The 19,043-nt window shown below is 36.5% G+C and overlaps 5 protein-coding genes and 1 long non-coding RNA gene across 14 annotated transcripts in view; 3 read left to right on the top strand and 3 right to left on the bottom strand.

Moving 5' to 3' along the window:
* Window positions 1-19,043, bottom strand: part of LOC106624555 (phosphatase and actin regulator 2) — a 211,283-nt gene that overhangs the window by 171,725 nt on the left and 20,515 nt on the right. The gene's annotated exons all lie outside the window — the stretch shown is intronic.
* On the bottom strand, window positions 876-11,876 carry LOC118681133 (cuticle protein 38-like). Its single transcript, XM_036364644.2, has 4 exons — window positions 11,717-11,876; window positions 11,358-11,602; window positions 9,921-10,017; window positions 876-1,213 (listed from the first exon to the last, which is right to left on the bottom strand). Exons 1-4 carry the CDS (start codon window positions 11,726-11,728, stop codon window positions 974-976), a joined length of 594 nt encoding a protein of 197 aa, XP_036220537.2. The 5' UTR covers window positions 11,729-11,876; the 3' UTR covers window positions 876-973.
* On the top strand, window positions 2,662-3,153 carry LOC118681142 (uncharacterized). Its single transcript, XR_004976825.2, has 2 exons — window positions 2,662-2,882; window positions 2,949-3,153. It is a non-coding gene; the product is annotated as an uncharacterized lncRNA (long non-coding RNA).
* Window positions 6,459-7,028, bottom strand: LOC118681136 (neuropeptide-like 4). Its single transcript, XM_036364647.2, has 2 exons — window positions 6,838-7,028; window positions 6,459-6,769 (listed from the first exon to the last, which is right to left on the bottom strand). The coding sequence occupies exons 1-2, from the start codon at window positions 6,847-6,849 to the stop codon at window positions 6,533-6,535; spliced, it is 249 nt and encodes an 82-aa protein (XP_036220540.2). The 5' UTR covers window positions 6,850-7,028; the 3' UTR covers window positions 6,459-6,532.
* LOC106625347 (neuropeptide-like 4) lies at window positions 8,281-8,803 on the top strand. The gene is made up of 2 exons (XM_014245173.3): window positions 8,281-8,406; window positions 8,472-8,803. The coding sequence occupies exons 1-2, from the start codon at window positions 8,395-8,397 to the stop codon at window positions 8,709-8,711; spliced, it is 252 nt and encodes an 83-aa protein (XP_014100648.3). The 5' UTR covers window positions 8,281-8,394; the 3' UTR covers window positions 8,712-8,803.
* Window positions 12,509-17,514, top strand: LOC106625348 (cuticle protein 16.5-like). Its single transcript, XM_014245175.3, has 4 exons — window positions 12,509-12,602; window positions 12,714-12,937; window positions 17,011-17,089; window positions 17,188-17,514. Exons 1-4 carry the CDS (start codon window positions 12,591-12,593, stop codon window positions 17,419-17,421), a joined length of 549 nt encoding a protein of 182 aa, XP_014100650.2. The 5' UTR covers window positions 12,509-12,590; the 3' UTR covers window positions 17,422-17,514.

Below are 19,043 nucleotides of genomic sequence, written 5' to 3'. Positions count from 1 at the left end.
TGTGATCTAGAGCTTATTTATGATTTTGCTTACACAACTAGCAACCAAAACTCGTTCGAAATCAGTCCTTTGTTCCATGTATGATGCCGAAATTGTCTTGCCAAGGTTCCCACCGCTTTTATTTTAACGACATTTCACACCCCCATTAGAAGGAACAAAACCAACACGTTGAAACTATCGCTAGATTCTCAACATAGCTGATGCAGGTTTTAAAATTGTTTCAATATAATTTGAAAAATTAAAAATAACGGCGTATGTATAATTATCAAAAATAAAAACATAAGTGTTCAGTGAAACTGTTTATCACATTGAAATTGTTCGTGTCGCAAGTGTCAACAGCAGGCCCAAGCACCGAGTAAAACTGCGGTTAACACGCTGCCACTTACACGTAACGGGTAACCAAACCAAATATTCGCTGGCAACAACTGCTGACAGCTACAAATCAACTCGCACGCTGAAGTGACCATGAAAATGTTGTTGACAGCCGAGTTGCAGCACTGAACGCTGAAGGACTGCCAGCGACTCTACTGACGCACAAATACTACTCAAGTGTACGCATGTATGCGTGCGTTTCTCGAATGCCCGGCAAGAATGTGGAGGACTTCTAAAGTACCAGTATTCCTTAAATTTGAAATTGAAGTGAGGACCATGCTTTACAGATGATATATTCAGACCAATTAATTGCTTAGGACATTTCAAGCAATTCGTTTCATCTCAACTGTTTTGTTTCGTCTTTTAAGCGTTTCTGTTAGTGCACATGTCTGCGAACTTACTATGCATTCCAAATCCCTAACGTCACTACCTCCTATTATCGAAATCCCTTCGGAACTTTCAAATCAGTTAAGGAATGTACGAAATAACAAACACAAAATAAATTCTGTTCAAACTTTGGTTTTATTTTTTTGCTATTGTAGGATCAGTAAAATTGTATCCTTTTCATTGTCAATAAAATATAAAATCCGCTACATTCCGTTTACTTGCGGAGCACATAGGCACCGCTGTATGGGTAAGCGGAGTAGGCGGCGTAGGGTGAAGCGTAAGGTGAAGCGTAGGCGGCATAGGGAGTGGCGGCGTAAGCGGCATATGGGGCAGCATAGGCAGCGGTGTAGGGAGAGGAGACCAGAGGAGCTGAGTAGGCGAATGGCGCTGCTACCACAGCGGGTTTGGGCTCAGCAGCGGCGAAAGCGAAGAGGGCAACGAAAACGAAAACGAACTGCAAGGAAGAATTCATTTTTATTACAAACCAAATGTATAATAAACAAATAACGGTTAATACTTACGTATTTGAACATTTTGATTGTTTGGTAGTTGTTTTACTGTTGTAGAGCAAAATTTAACTGATGAAAAATTCGCTCAATGCTCGCATTTAAATACAATTCTTCAGGTAAGTCGATTTGTTGGCGACTTGACGCACTTTTATTTTTTCTTTATTTTCTGTGTAACGAATATTTAATCGCTTTGTACTAAACACTTGAAGGCCTTAAATTAGCACCTTGTATTAAATTATTAGTCCACCCAAGCGTGATTGTATGTGTTTGTAAGAGGGAAAGGAGTACTTCGTATTTGCGTTTGCTTTTATGGGAAGAAAAGACATGTTCAGAATACATAAGCGTATGTGAAACTTAGCTGATAGAAACAATATTTTTTGCATTTTAGGCTCGTTTACTACAAGTATGATTCAATATTTGGACACTCATCTTATGAAAAAATCTGTCCAATGACCTCTCGTATTATTCTCCAACTGAAAGAGAATTTACAACTTAATTCGCTCAAGCAAGTTATGAATGAAAAGTTTGTAGATAAAAACAAGAAAAAACGTTAACATTGGTTACATTGGAGCTATAACAGCCTTCACATGCGTTTCTTATGGCATAAATCGGTCAGTTTGAATGGCAGCTATATGCTATAGTGGTCCAATCTGAATAATTTGTACGAATATAGTGGCCATACACGGACTTGAATTTGATCAATCATTTTGTCTGGCAACTATATCCTGTAGTAGTCCGATATCGACGGTATGGACTAATGAGCAGCTTCTTGGGAACATGTGTAAAATTTCAGATCAATGTTTCAAAAACTGAGGGACTAGTTCGCGTATATACCAAGGGGCTGACAGACGTGCGTCTATCTAAATCGACTTTGCTCGTCATGCTGTTCATTTATATATATATTTTACGGGGTCTCCGACGTCTCCTTCTGCATGTTCATCGTGAAAACTAGTATACATATATATATAGGTATATAACCTGTTCAAGGTATAGTGTAAGAAAAGTCTAACCTCAATTGCTTGATGGACGGAGCTCTAATGAAAACATTAGGGATTGAGTAAATATTTTTTTATTTTCGACAACTCTTAATATATTAGGCAAGGCATATAAGAATTTGTGTTAGCCTGGGTAAGTTCATAAACGGATTTTTTTTGGCTAAATTGCCTGTATTAACTACTGATTTTACTGTTTTTCCACATCAGATGCTACTCTTCTTCTTGTAGTTTTAATTCAGTTATCATGAAAGGTATATACTCGACGGATCATATTTGATTTCCATAATCAGCAACAGAAATTCATCTCTTTTTAAATGGAGCGGATATTTACACTCAGAGCAGAGAGTGTGTCGTCCCGTTGGCATGAAAGTGCGTGTGTAAGAATTTGCAGATATTTTAAAATGTTTATTTAAACAAGAGCAGCGGATCCGTACGATACTCAGCAAAGTTGAAGTATATTCTGATACGGATTAAAATCAAGACTCGGAAAAGTGCAACAAAATGAATTTAACATTTTTAATAGTTTTGGGTTTACTCAAGGTTTTTTCAAGTGAGGGACAAAATAAATATGATAGGGATCGTGTATATTTTCCTGATACTTTGTCAAAAGTGCTCCTAGGTAGAAAAACAATGGAATAAGTTCAATGGAATTTCGAAATAATGTGATTAATTTGAATACAAATAGCTATCAACGCCACAAATGGTGCAAAACATCCTGACATCTCATTTCGAAGTGGAATATGGAACACTGATCCCGTGGATCCCCTCCCAACAAGAAAGACGCACCGTGTAAATAAGAAAAGTTAATGTTATAAAATAATTAACAATGTATTTCCAAATTGTTGCCTTTCGACAATGAAAATAAATCAAGATTTTTGTGCTTAAAAACATTTAAGAAGACTTTATATTGCTAAAAAAGCAATCATATGCTTCTATAGTAATACATACATATATTAGAGCATACTCAAGTTACCGGTTAATATAATTCTTCAGGTATGAATGTTAGCCATATATTGAAACAATTTGCTTATCGTAGAGTAACTTGGTGACTTATGCTCAGAAAAAAGATGACATTTTTCAATAAAAGGAGTAAGAACGATTTTCGTTTGCCATAATCATAATTTGTCATTGAGCTTCTGAACCTCTCTACTTAACATAAATATATCATCACTATATCTATCTATAAAATATACACAAATGGTATATTTTATAAGTTAAATTGATCGTATGAATGTAGAACACTTAAACCAACTTTCTAATTTTGCTCTCAGGAATATACTTGTAGTTTCCTTCTCAGCTGCTAGCTGTTTCTGGAAAGTATTAGGATTACCTCGTATCGCTTTATGGACAATTTCCTATAAATTTCATGTGACGAAACGAAAATAAGGAAATACAAAAAACTTAAACTTTTAATGAAAGTTATTTATGATACAGAAACAAATAAACTGACTCACTTTGGTATTGAACGTAACAAACATTCAGTTTGAATATTTCATATCATATATGAATCGAATTCGTAAATTTTTTCTGTTTGTCTTAGGAAAAATAAGTCTATTTTATATATAGCCATTGTGTATATTTCTTTTTATATGTATTATAATATATAGTGTTCATAAATATATGGCTTGTAATCAAGAACGCCAATAAAATACACCTCTTTAATAAACTATGTATGTATGTAGGTATGCATGCGTGTGTGCGTGCAAGCAAAAATTACAATAGCTGTGTACTAAATAACTGCGGACATGACGGCTGAATAACGATGGGCACGCAAGCTATCGATAACCGTATCACCGCGAGCGCTTCATTTGGTATGCAGGAAGCGTCGCTGCGCTTGGAGGCAGCAGCTCATTTGAAATGCCCCCACACGCTCCCCGCGGTGGTGAATGCCCGTTGTTATGGCAGCTGTTATTGAGCCTTATTTGACATTTGGGCATTTTCGGGCAATTTTGCTTTGTTTCAGATCGAGGCGGCTTTGCGTCCACCACTCACTTCCAATGCATATGTGGTAAGATGGCCTTTAATTATTAATGTTAATGCAAATACTTGACAGCAAAAATAACAAATGCTTAGCGTTAAGTCCAATTACAACACAATTGTCTCAGAAAAGATGTGTGCTAAAAACGTCAACAAGAACTACATTCACAAATACATATATTATAAAAAAAATATACACTTTAAGGTCGCAATTGCTTGATTTGCATATTTAATTTAGTTCATAGTTTTATTAGTTTAGTTCATTGTCGTGCACTTATATTTTGGGTTGGCTATTTTAAGCCCAAGTTTGTACTCGCAAATGTGTGCATTAAAATGCGTGGCTCAACTCCTCGAAAATCGGACTCATAAACAAACATACACACACGCACACAGCTGATTCTTCATAACCCTGCACGTTTTGCCCAAAACTTTGCCAATGTCAGCTCTTTGAACCAGCAATTATGTCGCGCTTCAAACCGTCGGGCAAATAAAAATATATAAACTCAAGCAGTTGTCATATTTTTATCAGTTTAGTTTTGTTTTCTCAACAATACAGCACAAACCAAACACAAAATGTTCAAATACGTAAGTATTTTCAATATATTTCGTTAAGCATACAGATCACATATCGATTACCACAAAGAACCTCTTACTGAAAAAGTTCCTCTTTTTGCAGTTCGCTCTCGTTTTCGTCGCTCTCTTCGCCTTCGCCGCTGCAGAGCCTAAACCCGCTGTGGTAGCAGCGCCATTCGCCTACTCAGCTCCTCTGGTCGCCTCTCCCTACTCCGCTGCCTATGCTGCTCCATATGCCGCTTACGCCGCCGCGCCCTATGCCGCCTACGCTTCACCCTACGCCGCTTATTCCGCTTACTCCGCTTACCCATACAGCGCCGCCTATGTGCTCCGCAAGTAAAGGGAACCTAGCAGAGGAACTGTGGAACTGTGATTGTCCAATAAATGAAATTGATTGGCATTGAATAGAAGAAAATTTGACTCAAACTTTATGGAAATAATGAAATAAAACTGAAAATTTAGAAACGAAGTCACAAACTTTTATTATTTTAATATTCCTTTCCACATGACCATCTCAATTGGTCATTTTCAGAGCATAGAATATAGAAATACACTTGTAAAATAACAACATGGTTTAAATTCCCTTTGGATGAAAAAAAAATTATTCAAAATTTGAAGTTAATGGTCTCTTTTTTCTCTTCCTATAACTATAGGAAATCAGATAAACAAAACAAACAAAAATAGAGTAAGTAAAAACAAATTTCAGACAATATCAACCATTTGAATTATATGGTCCAAAGGAAACAAAAGACGTTCTGGAGGCGACCAAATATGAATGATATTTATTATATCATTTGAGCTCGTAAGAAGGATCTCTTTTTGATTTTGAGTGATTTTTGTAAAAAAGAAGAGGAAAAGTGCATAAAGTGATTATTTCTTCGAAAGAGACTAACACATAGTTTATGGCATACACATAAATCGCTTAAAAGAGATAAAAAAAGGACCCAAAGTATTTAGAAGAAAATCTTTGCTTGAGTCAAATCCTTGAAATGTTTAGTTTTTCTTAAAACTTTACCACATTTCAATAAAAATATTAGATTTTTTCAATTTATTTATAACATCTCTCTCTCTCTCTAAATTAGGTGTAAGCACCTATCTTCAAGCCGTAAATCAATATTGAAAATTACATTTATTTACTTTGTGATATTGCAGTGTTATTGTATGGAATGAGAGTTTACGACACTTCTTTGATGATTATTAGGATATTTAAAGAACGCTGTGAGGCTAGCTAATTGACTTTGTCTTCTGCTTTGTGTTAATTGAAGGAGATTGTTCTTATTTAGGTTCACAAGAACAAAATTTATATACAGAACACATATACACATAGAACATTCAAGTCAATTATTAAGCAAAGCTATAAAGGATTTATTATTTTAGGAATTTTGTCATCAAACTCAAATTGATGAAGAAGGGTTCTAATACTTTATGCAACAGCGAACTAAGTGGACGGGTAATAATAACATACTACATTTATCTTACTTTCTCTTAATTATAATTTGAATGGCTTAAGAACCCTTTAACAATTAAATTTCTAATTACCGGAAGCGTGGAAAATTAGTTGGATATATGTTGAGTACCACCAAGTGGCTCGCAGGCGTCTCTCATGATTCATTGTTCATATTTTACAGATTAAAATGCAAAAGACTTATTTATCGTTTATGGCTTTGTTTTATTTTTTCATTTTTATTCTTAAATTCCGGATCTTTTGCTACATTCCGTTTACTTGCGGAGCACATAGGCGGCGCTGTATGGGTAAGCAGAGTAGGCGGAGTAGGCGGCATAGGGTGAAGCGTAGGCGGCATAGGGTGCGGCAGCGTAAGCGGCATATGGGGCAGTATATGCAGCGGTGTAGGGGGAGGCGACCAATGGGGCTGAGTAGGCGAATGGCGCTGCTACCACAGCGGGTTTAGGCTCGGCAGCGGCGCAGGCGAAGAGGGCGACGAAGACGAGTGCGAACTGCAAGGAAGAATTCATTTATTATTACAAATCAAAATTATAATAAACAAATAACGATTAATACTTACGTATTTGAACATATTGAATGTTGGTTTTTGTTTGGTGTTTTACTGTAGTGAAGCAAAATTAAACTGATAATGAAATCACTTATCGCTCGGCTTTAAATACATGTGGATTCATGCATTATTCACGCTTATGTAAGTATGTATTCGGTCGGTTTTGTAATGCCCACTGATGTATGCAAGACACTCGTGAGTAATGGAGAGGATAAGTAAGATTCTTCGACGTCAACCCATGCTCTATAAGTCGTTAAAGCGTGTGTATATATGTACGTATATCGATATGCTTCCATTATATCCGTATACATATACAAAATATATGAAGACCTCATAAAGCTAATAAACATTTAACTAATAATTACCAAAATAAAAATTATATTGGTTTGAAAATTGTAAAAGGCTTTGGAGTGTAAAATAAATTTATGTACGTATAAACATAGTATGTATTAAAGAAATTAGTATTATAATACTAACCATATCAAACCAGCTTGCCTAACAACTGAAATATCTAATAAAAAGATCCACTCGCAGAAATCCCCGTATGCACTATATTGGTAGTGAGAGAAGATATGGATCGATATTAATCAATTTGCCATGGAATCCCTATATGCTAACCAAAATATTCTTAATAACTACACTAATATTAAAAGTTAAACAGGATGAAAATCATGATCTTGGATAAATGACTTTTAAAGAGTTAACCGATTTCATTAACAGCAATAAGCTCAAGAAATTGTAATAGGTGCATTTAATTACATTAATAGACTTACACATTAAGCGTCAACCAGAAGAGCGGAAGCCAAAATATTGGGTTAATGAGTACATAAAAAGATCGGGACCGATTCCAGCCGCGTTGAATGATTAAACCACATTTTAGTCAATAAAATTCATAACAGTTTAATAAGCTGATGACATTAATAACTATATCACACTAAAAGTGGGCGTGGTTGTATTCCGATTTCGCAATTGTATCAAGAGAATATTATAAACAAAACTGGTTCATATGGATCAAGTAGTTTGTGAGCAATGAAATTTCACCCAGCAATGAGAAGTGCCAAATGTTTCGGTTTGAAAATCTAGATACAAATTTTTATTTCTTTTAGAATTGAACTAAGAGATCACTGAGTAGAATGCTATTCTCAAATATTGGGACTTAAGTGCGACGAGTTTCAGCAAAAATTTTACTAATTGTTACTGAAATGTTTCTATTAAAAAGTTATTGTGCGTTGACATGTCCGCACGTCCACGAAGACCATGAAATGACAGTGAAGTGCTAAGCAAAATAATGGTTTAATATGCGCGACGACTACCAAGTGACGACCGAAAATTGGCTCGCCAAAACCACACTTAATTTAAATAATAAAAGAATTTTCGACAAAATTGCGTATATTTTCATTCAAAGTCAGACATACTCATTTGCAAACTAAGCCACTGCAGATATCTACATTTCGTTTTTTTTTAGTTTTGCGAAAACGAAAGAGTATTTAAACTCGAGCAAAGCAACTTACTATTATCAGTTAAAATTTGCTCTACCACAAAGCAACTTCCAAACTAAGAATAAACAAGATGTTCAAATACGTAAGTAACACATTTTATATGTAACAAGTAACTAACTTTTAATATACTTTCAATTTACTTTATAGTTCGCTCTCGTTTTCGTCGCTCTCTTCGCCTTCGCCGCTGCCGAGCCTAAACCCGCTGTGGTAGCTGCACCATTCGCCTACTCAGCTCCTCTGGTCGCCTCTTCCTACTCCGCTGCCTATGCTGCCCCATATGCCGCTTACGCCGCCGCTCCCTATGCCGCCTACGCTTCACCTTACGCTTCACCTTACGCCGCCTACTCCGCTTACCCATACAGCGCCGCCTATGTGCTCCGCAAGTAAATGAAAAGTAGCGGATGATCTGTGATAACTAAATTGGATTTGATTGGCAATGAAAGTGAAAACTTTATTTGGCATTGAAAATAAAAACAAAATAAAAACATATTGCATTAATGTATTATTTTAAAGTCGTTCAAATAAATTAAACTTTACTTAATATAAAAAATTTAGGATCACCAATTTAAGGCGCAAAAATCGTGGATATCAAGAAATATTTAATTGTAATATTGGAAAGAAATATAAAAATTCATATTTTGAATTACTAAGCGCAGGTTTTTCCTCTTAAAAGACTTTGATGTCTGATAGAGTCGTATTTTGTAAAAACCTAACGATTTTCAGCAACCGCAATATAAAGTTGGACCATTGCTATGATGTTTAGTATGGAAGCTGCAAACTTTCATTTCTCAAAATCCTTCACCGGCGGTGTCCTGCTCATATGTCGAAATATTAAGAGCAGTGATAATAATAAAAACAAAAACTAGTCATGTCCGACAACGAAATGCCATTTATATAAGCCGTAAGTAAAACGGAAGCAGTTCACAACGTGGAAGTGAAGACGGTCACGCGGCACATAGAGCCAAATGAAATGAAGCGCATTTGCTTATTTATGCATTAAGCCACGCAAACGTCTATTCGCCGCAAACGTCAAATGTACCTATATGTGTATGTTTGTGAACGAGAGCGAAGACGCGCGAAATGTAACCGCATAACCACGTAACAAAAACAAACATGAGAGTGTATGTGTGTGTCTGTATGGGTGTTTGGAATGCAGTTCATTCGTATGTATATGCCTGTATCCTTATGGCCCACAACTGAAAGCAATTCATGAAGTATTCCCAATTACGGAATGGCTTAAATCTGAATTCAAAGCGCCTCAAAGCATAACGTGGCGAATACGAAATGAACGAACGCGCGACTACAACTCGAGCATCGAAATTAAATTTCCGGTCTACAAACGCTTTTCCAACACAAAAGAGCATCGTACACCCACACACACACACCCACCCAGGTATGTTGGGAACTTGCATTGCAAGCCAATCACAATAGGCGATTGCCGTATAAACACACATACTCGGATCGGAGAAAGTGCTCGGTATTTCAGTCGGTCAACCTTCACGCACGTTGCCAGCAAGATGGCTGAATGCACTTCTCAAACAATACTAAGTGCTTTGTCCATTTCAGCAATGATTCGGAGCAATGCGAGCAATGTACGCTGCTGACCAGCAATTGCAACAACAGCAATAACAGCAGCTTAAGTAGCACATTCAGTGGACAAAAGGATTTTCGAAAGTATTCAACGTGATGTGCACTGCGGGAGTGGAGATTCATACGAGCAAATGATAATTAACATGCACTTTCATACGTGAGCATGTGTGTAAGGTTGTATGTATGGATGTAAGGTTGTATTTTATACAAGAACTAGTCTGTTTTAATTCAGTGCCCTCAAAGTATTCCCAATTGTATTAAATCGCCTGTGCCCAAGGTAATCACAATCAGTTGTGCAGTGCACGTATGTGTGTGTGTGCAGGAAAGGTCAGTAGTGCTCAAGGGCATGACAACTAATCAGTGAGCAAACAAAAACATCATTAGAGATTCCCCACACAGAGTCGCTGTTTTGCGGTGAGGCATCAGTGGACTTTGCTTCCAAAGCAGCAATGCGTTACAGCCTCCAAATTCAATGCGCATAATCCGCCGATTCTGGAGAGTTCATCTGGCAGCACTCAAAGTTCCATTTCATTAAGCACAATGCCGCAGTTAAAATCATATTGAATTAAAAACAATGGAAAACTTCGTCTATTTTCCACTCATTTGCACTGCGCACTTTTGGCCAAATGCAAGTTTCAATTTTATTTTTCTAGTTTTCAAGTGCTCTTGTAAGTAGTCATGTTTTTGATTAATTTGTGAAACTCGCAGAAAGAACATTCAAAAGGAAGCGATGCAAACTCTATACTTCATGTGAGAGACATTCCACAATTACGGCTGTGGAACTTGCTTTAAGATTTAAAGTATGCCAGATTATAGATTAACCCCTTTCAATTATTCTGTTTTTGATTTGTTTTTGGTAATTTTTTTCGTCCCGCAACCTAAACTCTGGTTGAATTTGCGTGGATGTACTGCATCATTCAGCCATTTAATCAATCATGAACTGAAAATCAACTGCGATAAATAAAGTTAAAAATTATGAAAAATCATACATTAAAACATATACTTGTATACCGCATTTTTTGAAGATATCCTTATCTTTCCTTACATTTTTCGAATATTCAAAAGGTAGAACTGATTATTGTTATATTCTAAATTATATATGTATTTTCCTTAAAGACTGATTAGTTGCTCCAAATTGTTTGAAACCGAAGAGTGAAGAGTTTAGTTAAGACAAATAAGCTCAGAGCTGCTTATAGCTGTTGAAATTTCTCGTAATTATAATTTACTTAAAACTAACTTCAACACTATATTCTAACCACACTAACAATCCCCCATATCCTTAGTGTGTAATTTATAGAACAAAAATATCTCCCAATTCCTATTAGAGCAAAAAACTTAAGTGAAATTGATTAAAAAACATTTGGCTATCGTTTATGCTTTTTGTTTTATTTTTCCATTTTCATAATCCTTCAATTCGGTTCCTTTCCGCTAGTTTTCATTTACTTGCGGAGCACATAGGCGGCGCTGTATGGGTAAGCAGAGTAGGCGGAGTAGGCGGCGTAGGGTGAAGCGTAAGGTGAAGCGTAGGCGGCATAGGGAGTGGCGGCGTAAGCGGCATATGGAGCAGCATAGGCAGCGGAGTAGGGAGAGGCAACCAGAGGAGCTGAATAGGCGAATGGCGCTGCAACCACAGCAGGTTTAGGCTCGGCAGCGGCGAAGGCGAAGATGGCGACGAAAACGAGTGCGAACTGTAAGTCAAAATAAATTATTTTTATGCAAAATTCTATCTATACTTGTAAATAAATAAGCTTTTAGTTAGCATATTAAGGCAATTTGGAGGATAATGACATAGCAATACTTACATATTTGAACATTTTGCTTGTTTGTGGCTTGTTAGTTGCTTTATTGCAGACGAGCAGAATAAAACTGATAAATGTGTGATGCGTTGGTCTGGCTTAAATACTTTTAAAATTATAGAAAAATTTTCTGCGTAGCACAAAAACAAGAAGAGCCAATTAAATTTATTTGCTTCTTATGCTCTACTTAAATATTTGACCACGAATTGTGACACATGTGGCTTGAGCACGTACGTTTCTGTCGCAAAGTCCTTTGCTTTTGTTGTAAATTCTCGTTAGTTCAAGCCAAATTTATTTGGTATTTACTTAAGCCGTTGTAGTGCGCATATTAAGTTAACATTTTGCCTTCGGCTTTTCACTGTTTCAGGTCAGCATAGTTATTGATATGTATGTGTGCATATATATAATAAATGTATTATATAATCATTTCCTCAAATAATATTTTTAGCAAACAATAATTAGACCTGATGTTTTTATCTTTGCAGCATTTACTTATACAATAATATGTAATTACAATTATGAGTGACTATCACTACTGACTTTTCAATTGAGTTTTCCTTGACCTTGCAGTATCTGTAGTGTTTAGGTAATCAGTACATACTCATACAAATGTAATTGCAAACATGGCTGATAAATATTTACCAATTCAATGAGCCAAATACGTGTTTAGGTCAGTAATGTCATATTTTCGTTTCCTTACCTACCCAATTCGGCCCGAGTACATGCAAATTATTTGTGGGCACTAGCTCATATATTTACCCTTAATATACAGCCGTTGTGTTCGCAAATTGTATTTAAGCTCGAGTCTTCACTAAATAGTTAATCAGTTCCATTTTTCTCTACAACAGTAAAACAACTACCAAACAACAAAACAGTCAAAATGTTCAAATACGTAAGTGAATTTTATATGCAAGAGCCCTGGAATCCTTCGAATTTCATAAATATATATGCAGTTATATCGGCAATTGAATAATCCTTTATTAATTACTACATCTACTTGCAGTTCGCTCTCGTTTTCGTCGCCCTTTTCGCCTTCGCCGCTGCCGAGCCTAAACCCGCTGTGGTAGCAGCGCCATTCGCCTACTCAGCCCCATTGGTCGCCTCTCCCTACGCCGCTGCCTATGCTGCCCCATATGCCGCTTACGCTGCCGCACCCTATGCCGCCTACGCTTCACCCTACGCCGCCTACTCCGCTTACCCATACAGCGCCGCCTATGTGCTCCGCAAGTAAATTATAGAGGAGAATATGAGCGAATATTAAAAAAAGCTGAAAATGACGCAATATTCAATAGACAAACGGTCGAAAACTTACGAACAAAAAATAAATAAATGAAAAAGTAAAACCGAAAATCATTTGGCTTTTTTATTTCACTGAAGTCGACTTTTCGAACGAAAAGATTCCAGGCCTTCCATTTGTATATATACATTGTATTTATTATACTTTGAACAGGGTATATTAAGTTTGCTACGAAGTTTGTAACACCCAGAAAGAAAGAAATGAAATATATACATACATGATCACCAGGATGAGCTGAGTTGATTTAGCCACGTCCGCCTGTCTGTCCATCTGTCCGTCAATCCGTCTGTATATACGCGAACTAGTCTCTCAGTTTTTGAGATATCGATCTTAAATTTAGTATGTAACCTTTTCTCACCAAGAAGCTTCTCATTTGTCGAAATGACCGATATCGTACCACTATAGCATATAGCTGTCATACAAGCTGAATGATCGGAATCAATTTCTTCTTATATATTAGTAAAATAAATACAAGTCAAGTATTGTAATATACAATAGTGTTAAAGCTGTCATCAGCGTTTTTGGTTATTAGAGATATCAGGAATATCTTTAGTTCATCCCAAGATTACACTATTTTCGTTCACATTTTAGAATTTAGATCTTTATTAGACGTCGGGAGTATTAAAGCTAGAAGGTATTTTTTAATAACCAAGGAAGGAGTTTCGGTTGGTCTTGGCATTCAAAACTTTGCAGCCAACTTCGTGCTTTAATTCGTTCATGAACCGCAATTTAATGAAAGTAGATATTGTCGTCAAATATTTGCGTTCCTTTGAAACACCTATAATCGGCTTAAGGAGTAAATGTTTTCAATTTCCATTAATAGATTGATTAATATTGGTTCGATGGCACGAGTTTGGTTTCACTGTTTAAAATAAAAACCTATTATCAAATCTAAACAAAAATGAGCTAAAAGTCAACATTTAGAATGAGTATTCATTGATATGGTCGTCTATTTGCTTTAATAGCGAATGCTCGTAATGCAATTTCTAAAGCAGCAAAGCAATCAATTCCGGGTAGAAAACTGAAAACGAAGGGAAAACTGCTGAATGAGCAGCTAGACTTGTGCCAATATGTTTCCAATATCGAATTTATAGGAATAATGCTGTAACATAGATCGAATCGTACACATATATCACAATAAGTAAAGAGTATTCCTCAGGTGGGCTGAGGTATTATTAGAAGATATTTCATGCTTAAAACATGTCCCCACGTTTGACCTTGCTTTATTTTTACTTACAATCATCCTGAAATGGTAAGGGATAAACAATTTGTTATACTTTTTTTGAGTGTTAACGGACAGCTTCAATATTATTTTAACATATTTCAATTTCAACATTGTGTTCAATTTTTTAAACCTATATCAAAGGCCCAAATAAAATCAGCTTTCACTTGCTAGTTCTGCGAATTAACTGCAATTTAGTGTGAATAATATTTTACTATCAAATATTGTTCATTAACAGAAAACAGGTTTTATTTGAGTAGTAATAAAAGTAAAAAGCTTTTTTGTCATTTTAATATTCGTTTTATTTTTTTTTTTCATATTCCTGAGGACTCATATTCGAAATCAATTGCCTATGCACTTCAACAACAGCAATATATTAGTTTTCAGCTTCCATTTACTTGCGGAGCACATAGGCGGCGCTGTATGGGTAAGCTGAGTAGGCGGAGTAGGCGGCGTAGGGTGAAGCGTAAGGTGAAGCGTAGGCGGCATAGGGAGCGGCGGCGTAAGCGGCATATGGGACAGTATAGGCAGCGGTGTAGGGAGAGGCGACTAGTGGGGCTGAGTAGGCCAATGGTGCTGCTACCAAAGCGGGTTTAGGCTCGGCGACGGCAAAGGCGAGGAGAGCGACGAAAACGAGAGCGAACTACATATAGAATAATTTATAAAGGATTATTATAAATAGCAATTTTCAATTGAAAGAGTCTCTAATTGTGGACAACGATTTTCACTTACGTATTTGAACATTTTGATTATTTTGTTGTTTGGTAGTTGTTTCACTGTGGTGTAGCAAAATGGAACTGAATGCAAATTGGTTGATTGATCGAGTTTAAATACAAATTTTTTGTACGCACATCGAAGGTGCCAAAGTAGTTAAGCATTTTAATTTATCAGGCGTTTGTGGGTGGCTAACGAATGTCAGCACAAAGCAGAGGCCAATGCAAACTTTAGAAGTTCGATCGTGATATCTATATAAAATACTCTTCTTCTTGTTCTTTGCACTTATTAAGAGTAATTCAATGATGGGATAGCTTATTACTACTTTTGTGATAATATTTTATATTTACAATGAAAATAGTTTCTTCCGTTCTTTAGTAGAAAAGTGATTTTAGCTTTTAGTAAAATATTAAAAGTCGAAAAAATTTAATTTATAGATTTTCAACTCAAAGTTGCACTATAAGAACTATAAATATGTGTTGGATGTTTATATATACTTCACAAATTAAACGAGCTTTCCATTTCAGTAGTGCGTCTTGGAAATAACCGATGTGTGAAGGGTTAATCCGATATCAAATGGCTAATCAAATTATATTCAAGAATTTATATTTATCTGAGGCCGCAATAAGTGATGGACCTTTATTAGTTACCTTACAAGTGTATTTAGCAGACTTTTGTAAATTCATTTTAAAAAGATTATCTGCTTTTCATAAGAATGTTCTGAATCGTATGATATTAACACTAAATCCTACTGACCTTTGTTCCATTCGAACGTGATACCCATATTCTAAAGTGACTTCTCATTTTGGTTTTTTCATTGCCGAAATCATTATGTTGCACACACTTCCGTACATACAAATTATTTTGCTTTGCATTTAAAGCCTAAACATTTTTTTGGAGACCGGTCAAGGGATTCAGAGTTCGTTGAACTTAAAAATTGTAATTAAATACAATATCGATGACCCTCGGAGTCTTCAGCGGATGATTCACTCATAAATTTCATTCACCAAATTCATATTTATTTTCCTTCAAACACTTACACAAATTACTATTCCAAGCGCGTTCACAATATCACGATTTATACGATAGATCCAAAGCAATAAGCAAAATGTGATATCCTCAATAAATATTTATGTTGCTCACAAGTAACATAAGTGCGTCCGATTCGGAAATAGGTGTTCGCACGTGAGGCAGCTCAACGTCAATACAAATTCGGAACTTCGGACCCAAATTCTGCTGCCTGACCTTCCCCAAATCTATAACTTTACAAGCCCAAATGTATGTAAAAGTTTTCGAATGGGAATTTACTTCCTTACTATCATTTGTATGAGTAGAAGTCGTAAATCTGCCTATCGTCAGATGTCATAATTGAGTTATTGCATGATTTGAGAACAAAACCCAAGAATCTTATCAGCAATTTGAAATTAAAATGCAAAAGTGGTAAGTCGAGATCGTTATTATGTGTCTGCGAACATGAATGAGTAGCATTACCAACACAAGACAACAACAAAGAAGCGAATAAAAGCAAAAGTAAAAACTTAGCAATTTGATGAAAATAACCCCAAAGCCATGTGTGGGAATTAGTATGCCGTCCACACCGCGCCACTGCGCGTCGCAAACCAAAAATATCTACTACCAAACGCACACGCTTCAAGCAGACCTTACACTGCGGCCAGCTAACGCGCCATCAACTACGGCAGCGTCTGCACGCAACGGCCTGACACACGGACGTGCCATGGACAGCCAAGACTGATGCAAAAAGTGGTCGGAAAAAAATGCGAAAGCAAAAACTATTTACCTACGCCACACACACACACCCATCCGCACCTCTGTGTGTAGTTAATGTGTTTCGTTTTTGTTGTCAGTGACAGTAATGAGCACTTAACGTGGCCATTAGCGCACAGCCGGCTGCCGTGTAGCGGAGGTTGAAGTACCAGTGCTAGCCGTTGGGGCTATAGAACCTATTTTGCTTAACGCACATGCTAGCCGTACATGGATTATTGGAAGCTGCAAATGGTGGGCAGAATTCGTGTATAAAAGCTTATATCATCGGCTTTGATTAAACAGTCTCATTTGTACCGCAATATTAAACTTAAGTCTACGCAGCACGTTCCGCTTAAACAATTTGGAAAACATGTTCAAATACGTAAGTTGTTTTTGTTCTACACTGCCTTCTTATTTTTGTGCGAAAGGACGAACGCAGTAATTAAATTTTAACTTTTACTTACTTCCAACTTCTTCTAGTTTGCTTTGTGTTGTTTCGCGCTTTTCGCTCTGGCGGCCGCCAAACCCAGTGTTATCGCTCCAGTGGTCAGCTACTCGACGTCACTGATTGGCACTCCGTTCGCTGCCACCTACACTTCGCCCTACGCCGCCTACGCTCCTTATGCCGCTGCTTATGCTCCATACTCGGCCTACTCGCCTTACTACACTGCATACTCCACTTACCCCTACGGTTCGATATTGCTCAGGAAGTGAGCTAGTTAATAGAAACGATCAATTGAATTGTCTTCAGTATTATTTCACCTTATTTTAAGATTCACGAAATAAAAATCGAGTTCTGTTTTGAAATACCAATTCTTACTTATGAAATCGTAATTCACATATTTTCATTATAAATTACTAGAATCAGACAGCCAGAAAACGCAGGAATGCTTTACCATCGTTGAATGATTTAGACTATATAGATTTCCGGTATGCAATGTGTCAAGTTTTTAATAAAAAGGTCCAAAGGAGGCCGATAAATCGGATTGGAAGATCCGATTAAGACGGATTTTCCAAGCAACAAGACTAAATATCGCAGTATAAAGGATTATAATCATAAAATTATGAGAAGGAAACAATAAAACAAAACCAAAGCGAACCGGAAAAGCTCCGTAGCGAAATGTTTCGTTCTCCCACTTACTTGAGCCGAGTGAAATGCTCGAGTGCCAACATATGACGTGTCATAAACGAATTACTTATTCATCTACATACACATATTCGAATGTATTTATCTTATCAAATGACGTTTGCCACAGCTTTGACAAATCTAATTACGCCAGCATTGATAGAATAAGGAGGCTTACAGAAAATCCATGAGAGGCATCTTCGCATAAAAAATCAATATAAATAGCAACAATTTTCGCGCTATCTGGCTTCCACTTGCTGTTGCCATGTTCTTTACAATGTCGGGTATTTGCTGTCAACTTTTTGACAGATAATGATTAAATGTTAATGTTGTGCCATTTCAGCCAGAAAAATGTTACAAAGTCGGAGAATATTGCGGGTGTGGAAGTCATAAAAAGTTACTGAAAGGAACAAACTAAAGTGCAGACAGTTGTCATTGAAAGTGTGAAAATTCACTGTCGACCGCAATGATGATAAACAGCTTTATTAGGTATAAAATACTTTTTAAATAAGCTTCTCAATGAATGTGTTAAATGGTGCTGCGTGAGCTTACAGTAGGTATTAAAACTAATGGCTTAATGAAAACTTTCATATAATCTATCATCAAATTTTTGGGTAAAATTGAAATTTTTAAAACGACGGGACGAAAAAGAATTGATCATGCAAAATGTGACGCTGTCATGCTTACAAATCTTATGAGGGTTGGTGAAATCACTGTGAAAATTCAAATAGGTAAAACCCTTTCACAAAAGTTCTTTATAAGAGAAACCTCATGCCTAGAAATCAAGTAAAACTAGTCGGGCGGTAAATAAGACACTTCTTTGATATTCACAGATTCGACCTTTTAGAGCATATCGACGATATTTGAAATCTAAGGTGGAATAACGCTTCCCACCAAGTATATCCCCTCTCGACCAACAATACTATATAAGATCGATGAGAATGTATAATAGCACTCCGGGTGTTAGTTGTTATACTTGTATATAGTTCAGCGGATCTACTACAAGTTGCCAGCGACTTGCTATCGGAAAGGAATGAGATAGTGGCAGACCTCAGCTGCGTTAAAAGACCAAATGGAATAGTCAAAACCGCGTAGTCGTTCGTAGAGCCAAACTGTAGAAGAATCTATACAAAGTATTTAGTATTAAAAACTATAATGAATACACATATTTCCAATACTTTGCTGTATATCGAACCCAGAAGATGCTGCT

This window comes from Bactrocera oleae, chromosome 6, assembly GCF_042242935.1.
Source record: "Bactrocera oleae isolate idBacOlea1 chromosome 6, idBacOlea1, whole genome shotgun sequence".
In the NCBI taxonomy this organism is placed as follows: domain Eukaryota; kingdom Metazoa; phylum Arthropoda; class Insecta; order Diptera; family Tephritidae; genus Bactrocera; species Bactrocera oleae.
The sequence above is the reverse complement of the archived record's forward strand: the minus strand, read 5'-3'. Positions and strand labels throughout refer to the sequence as shown.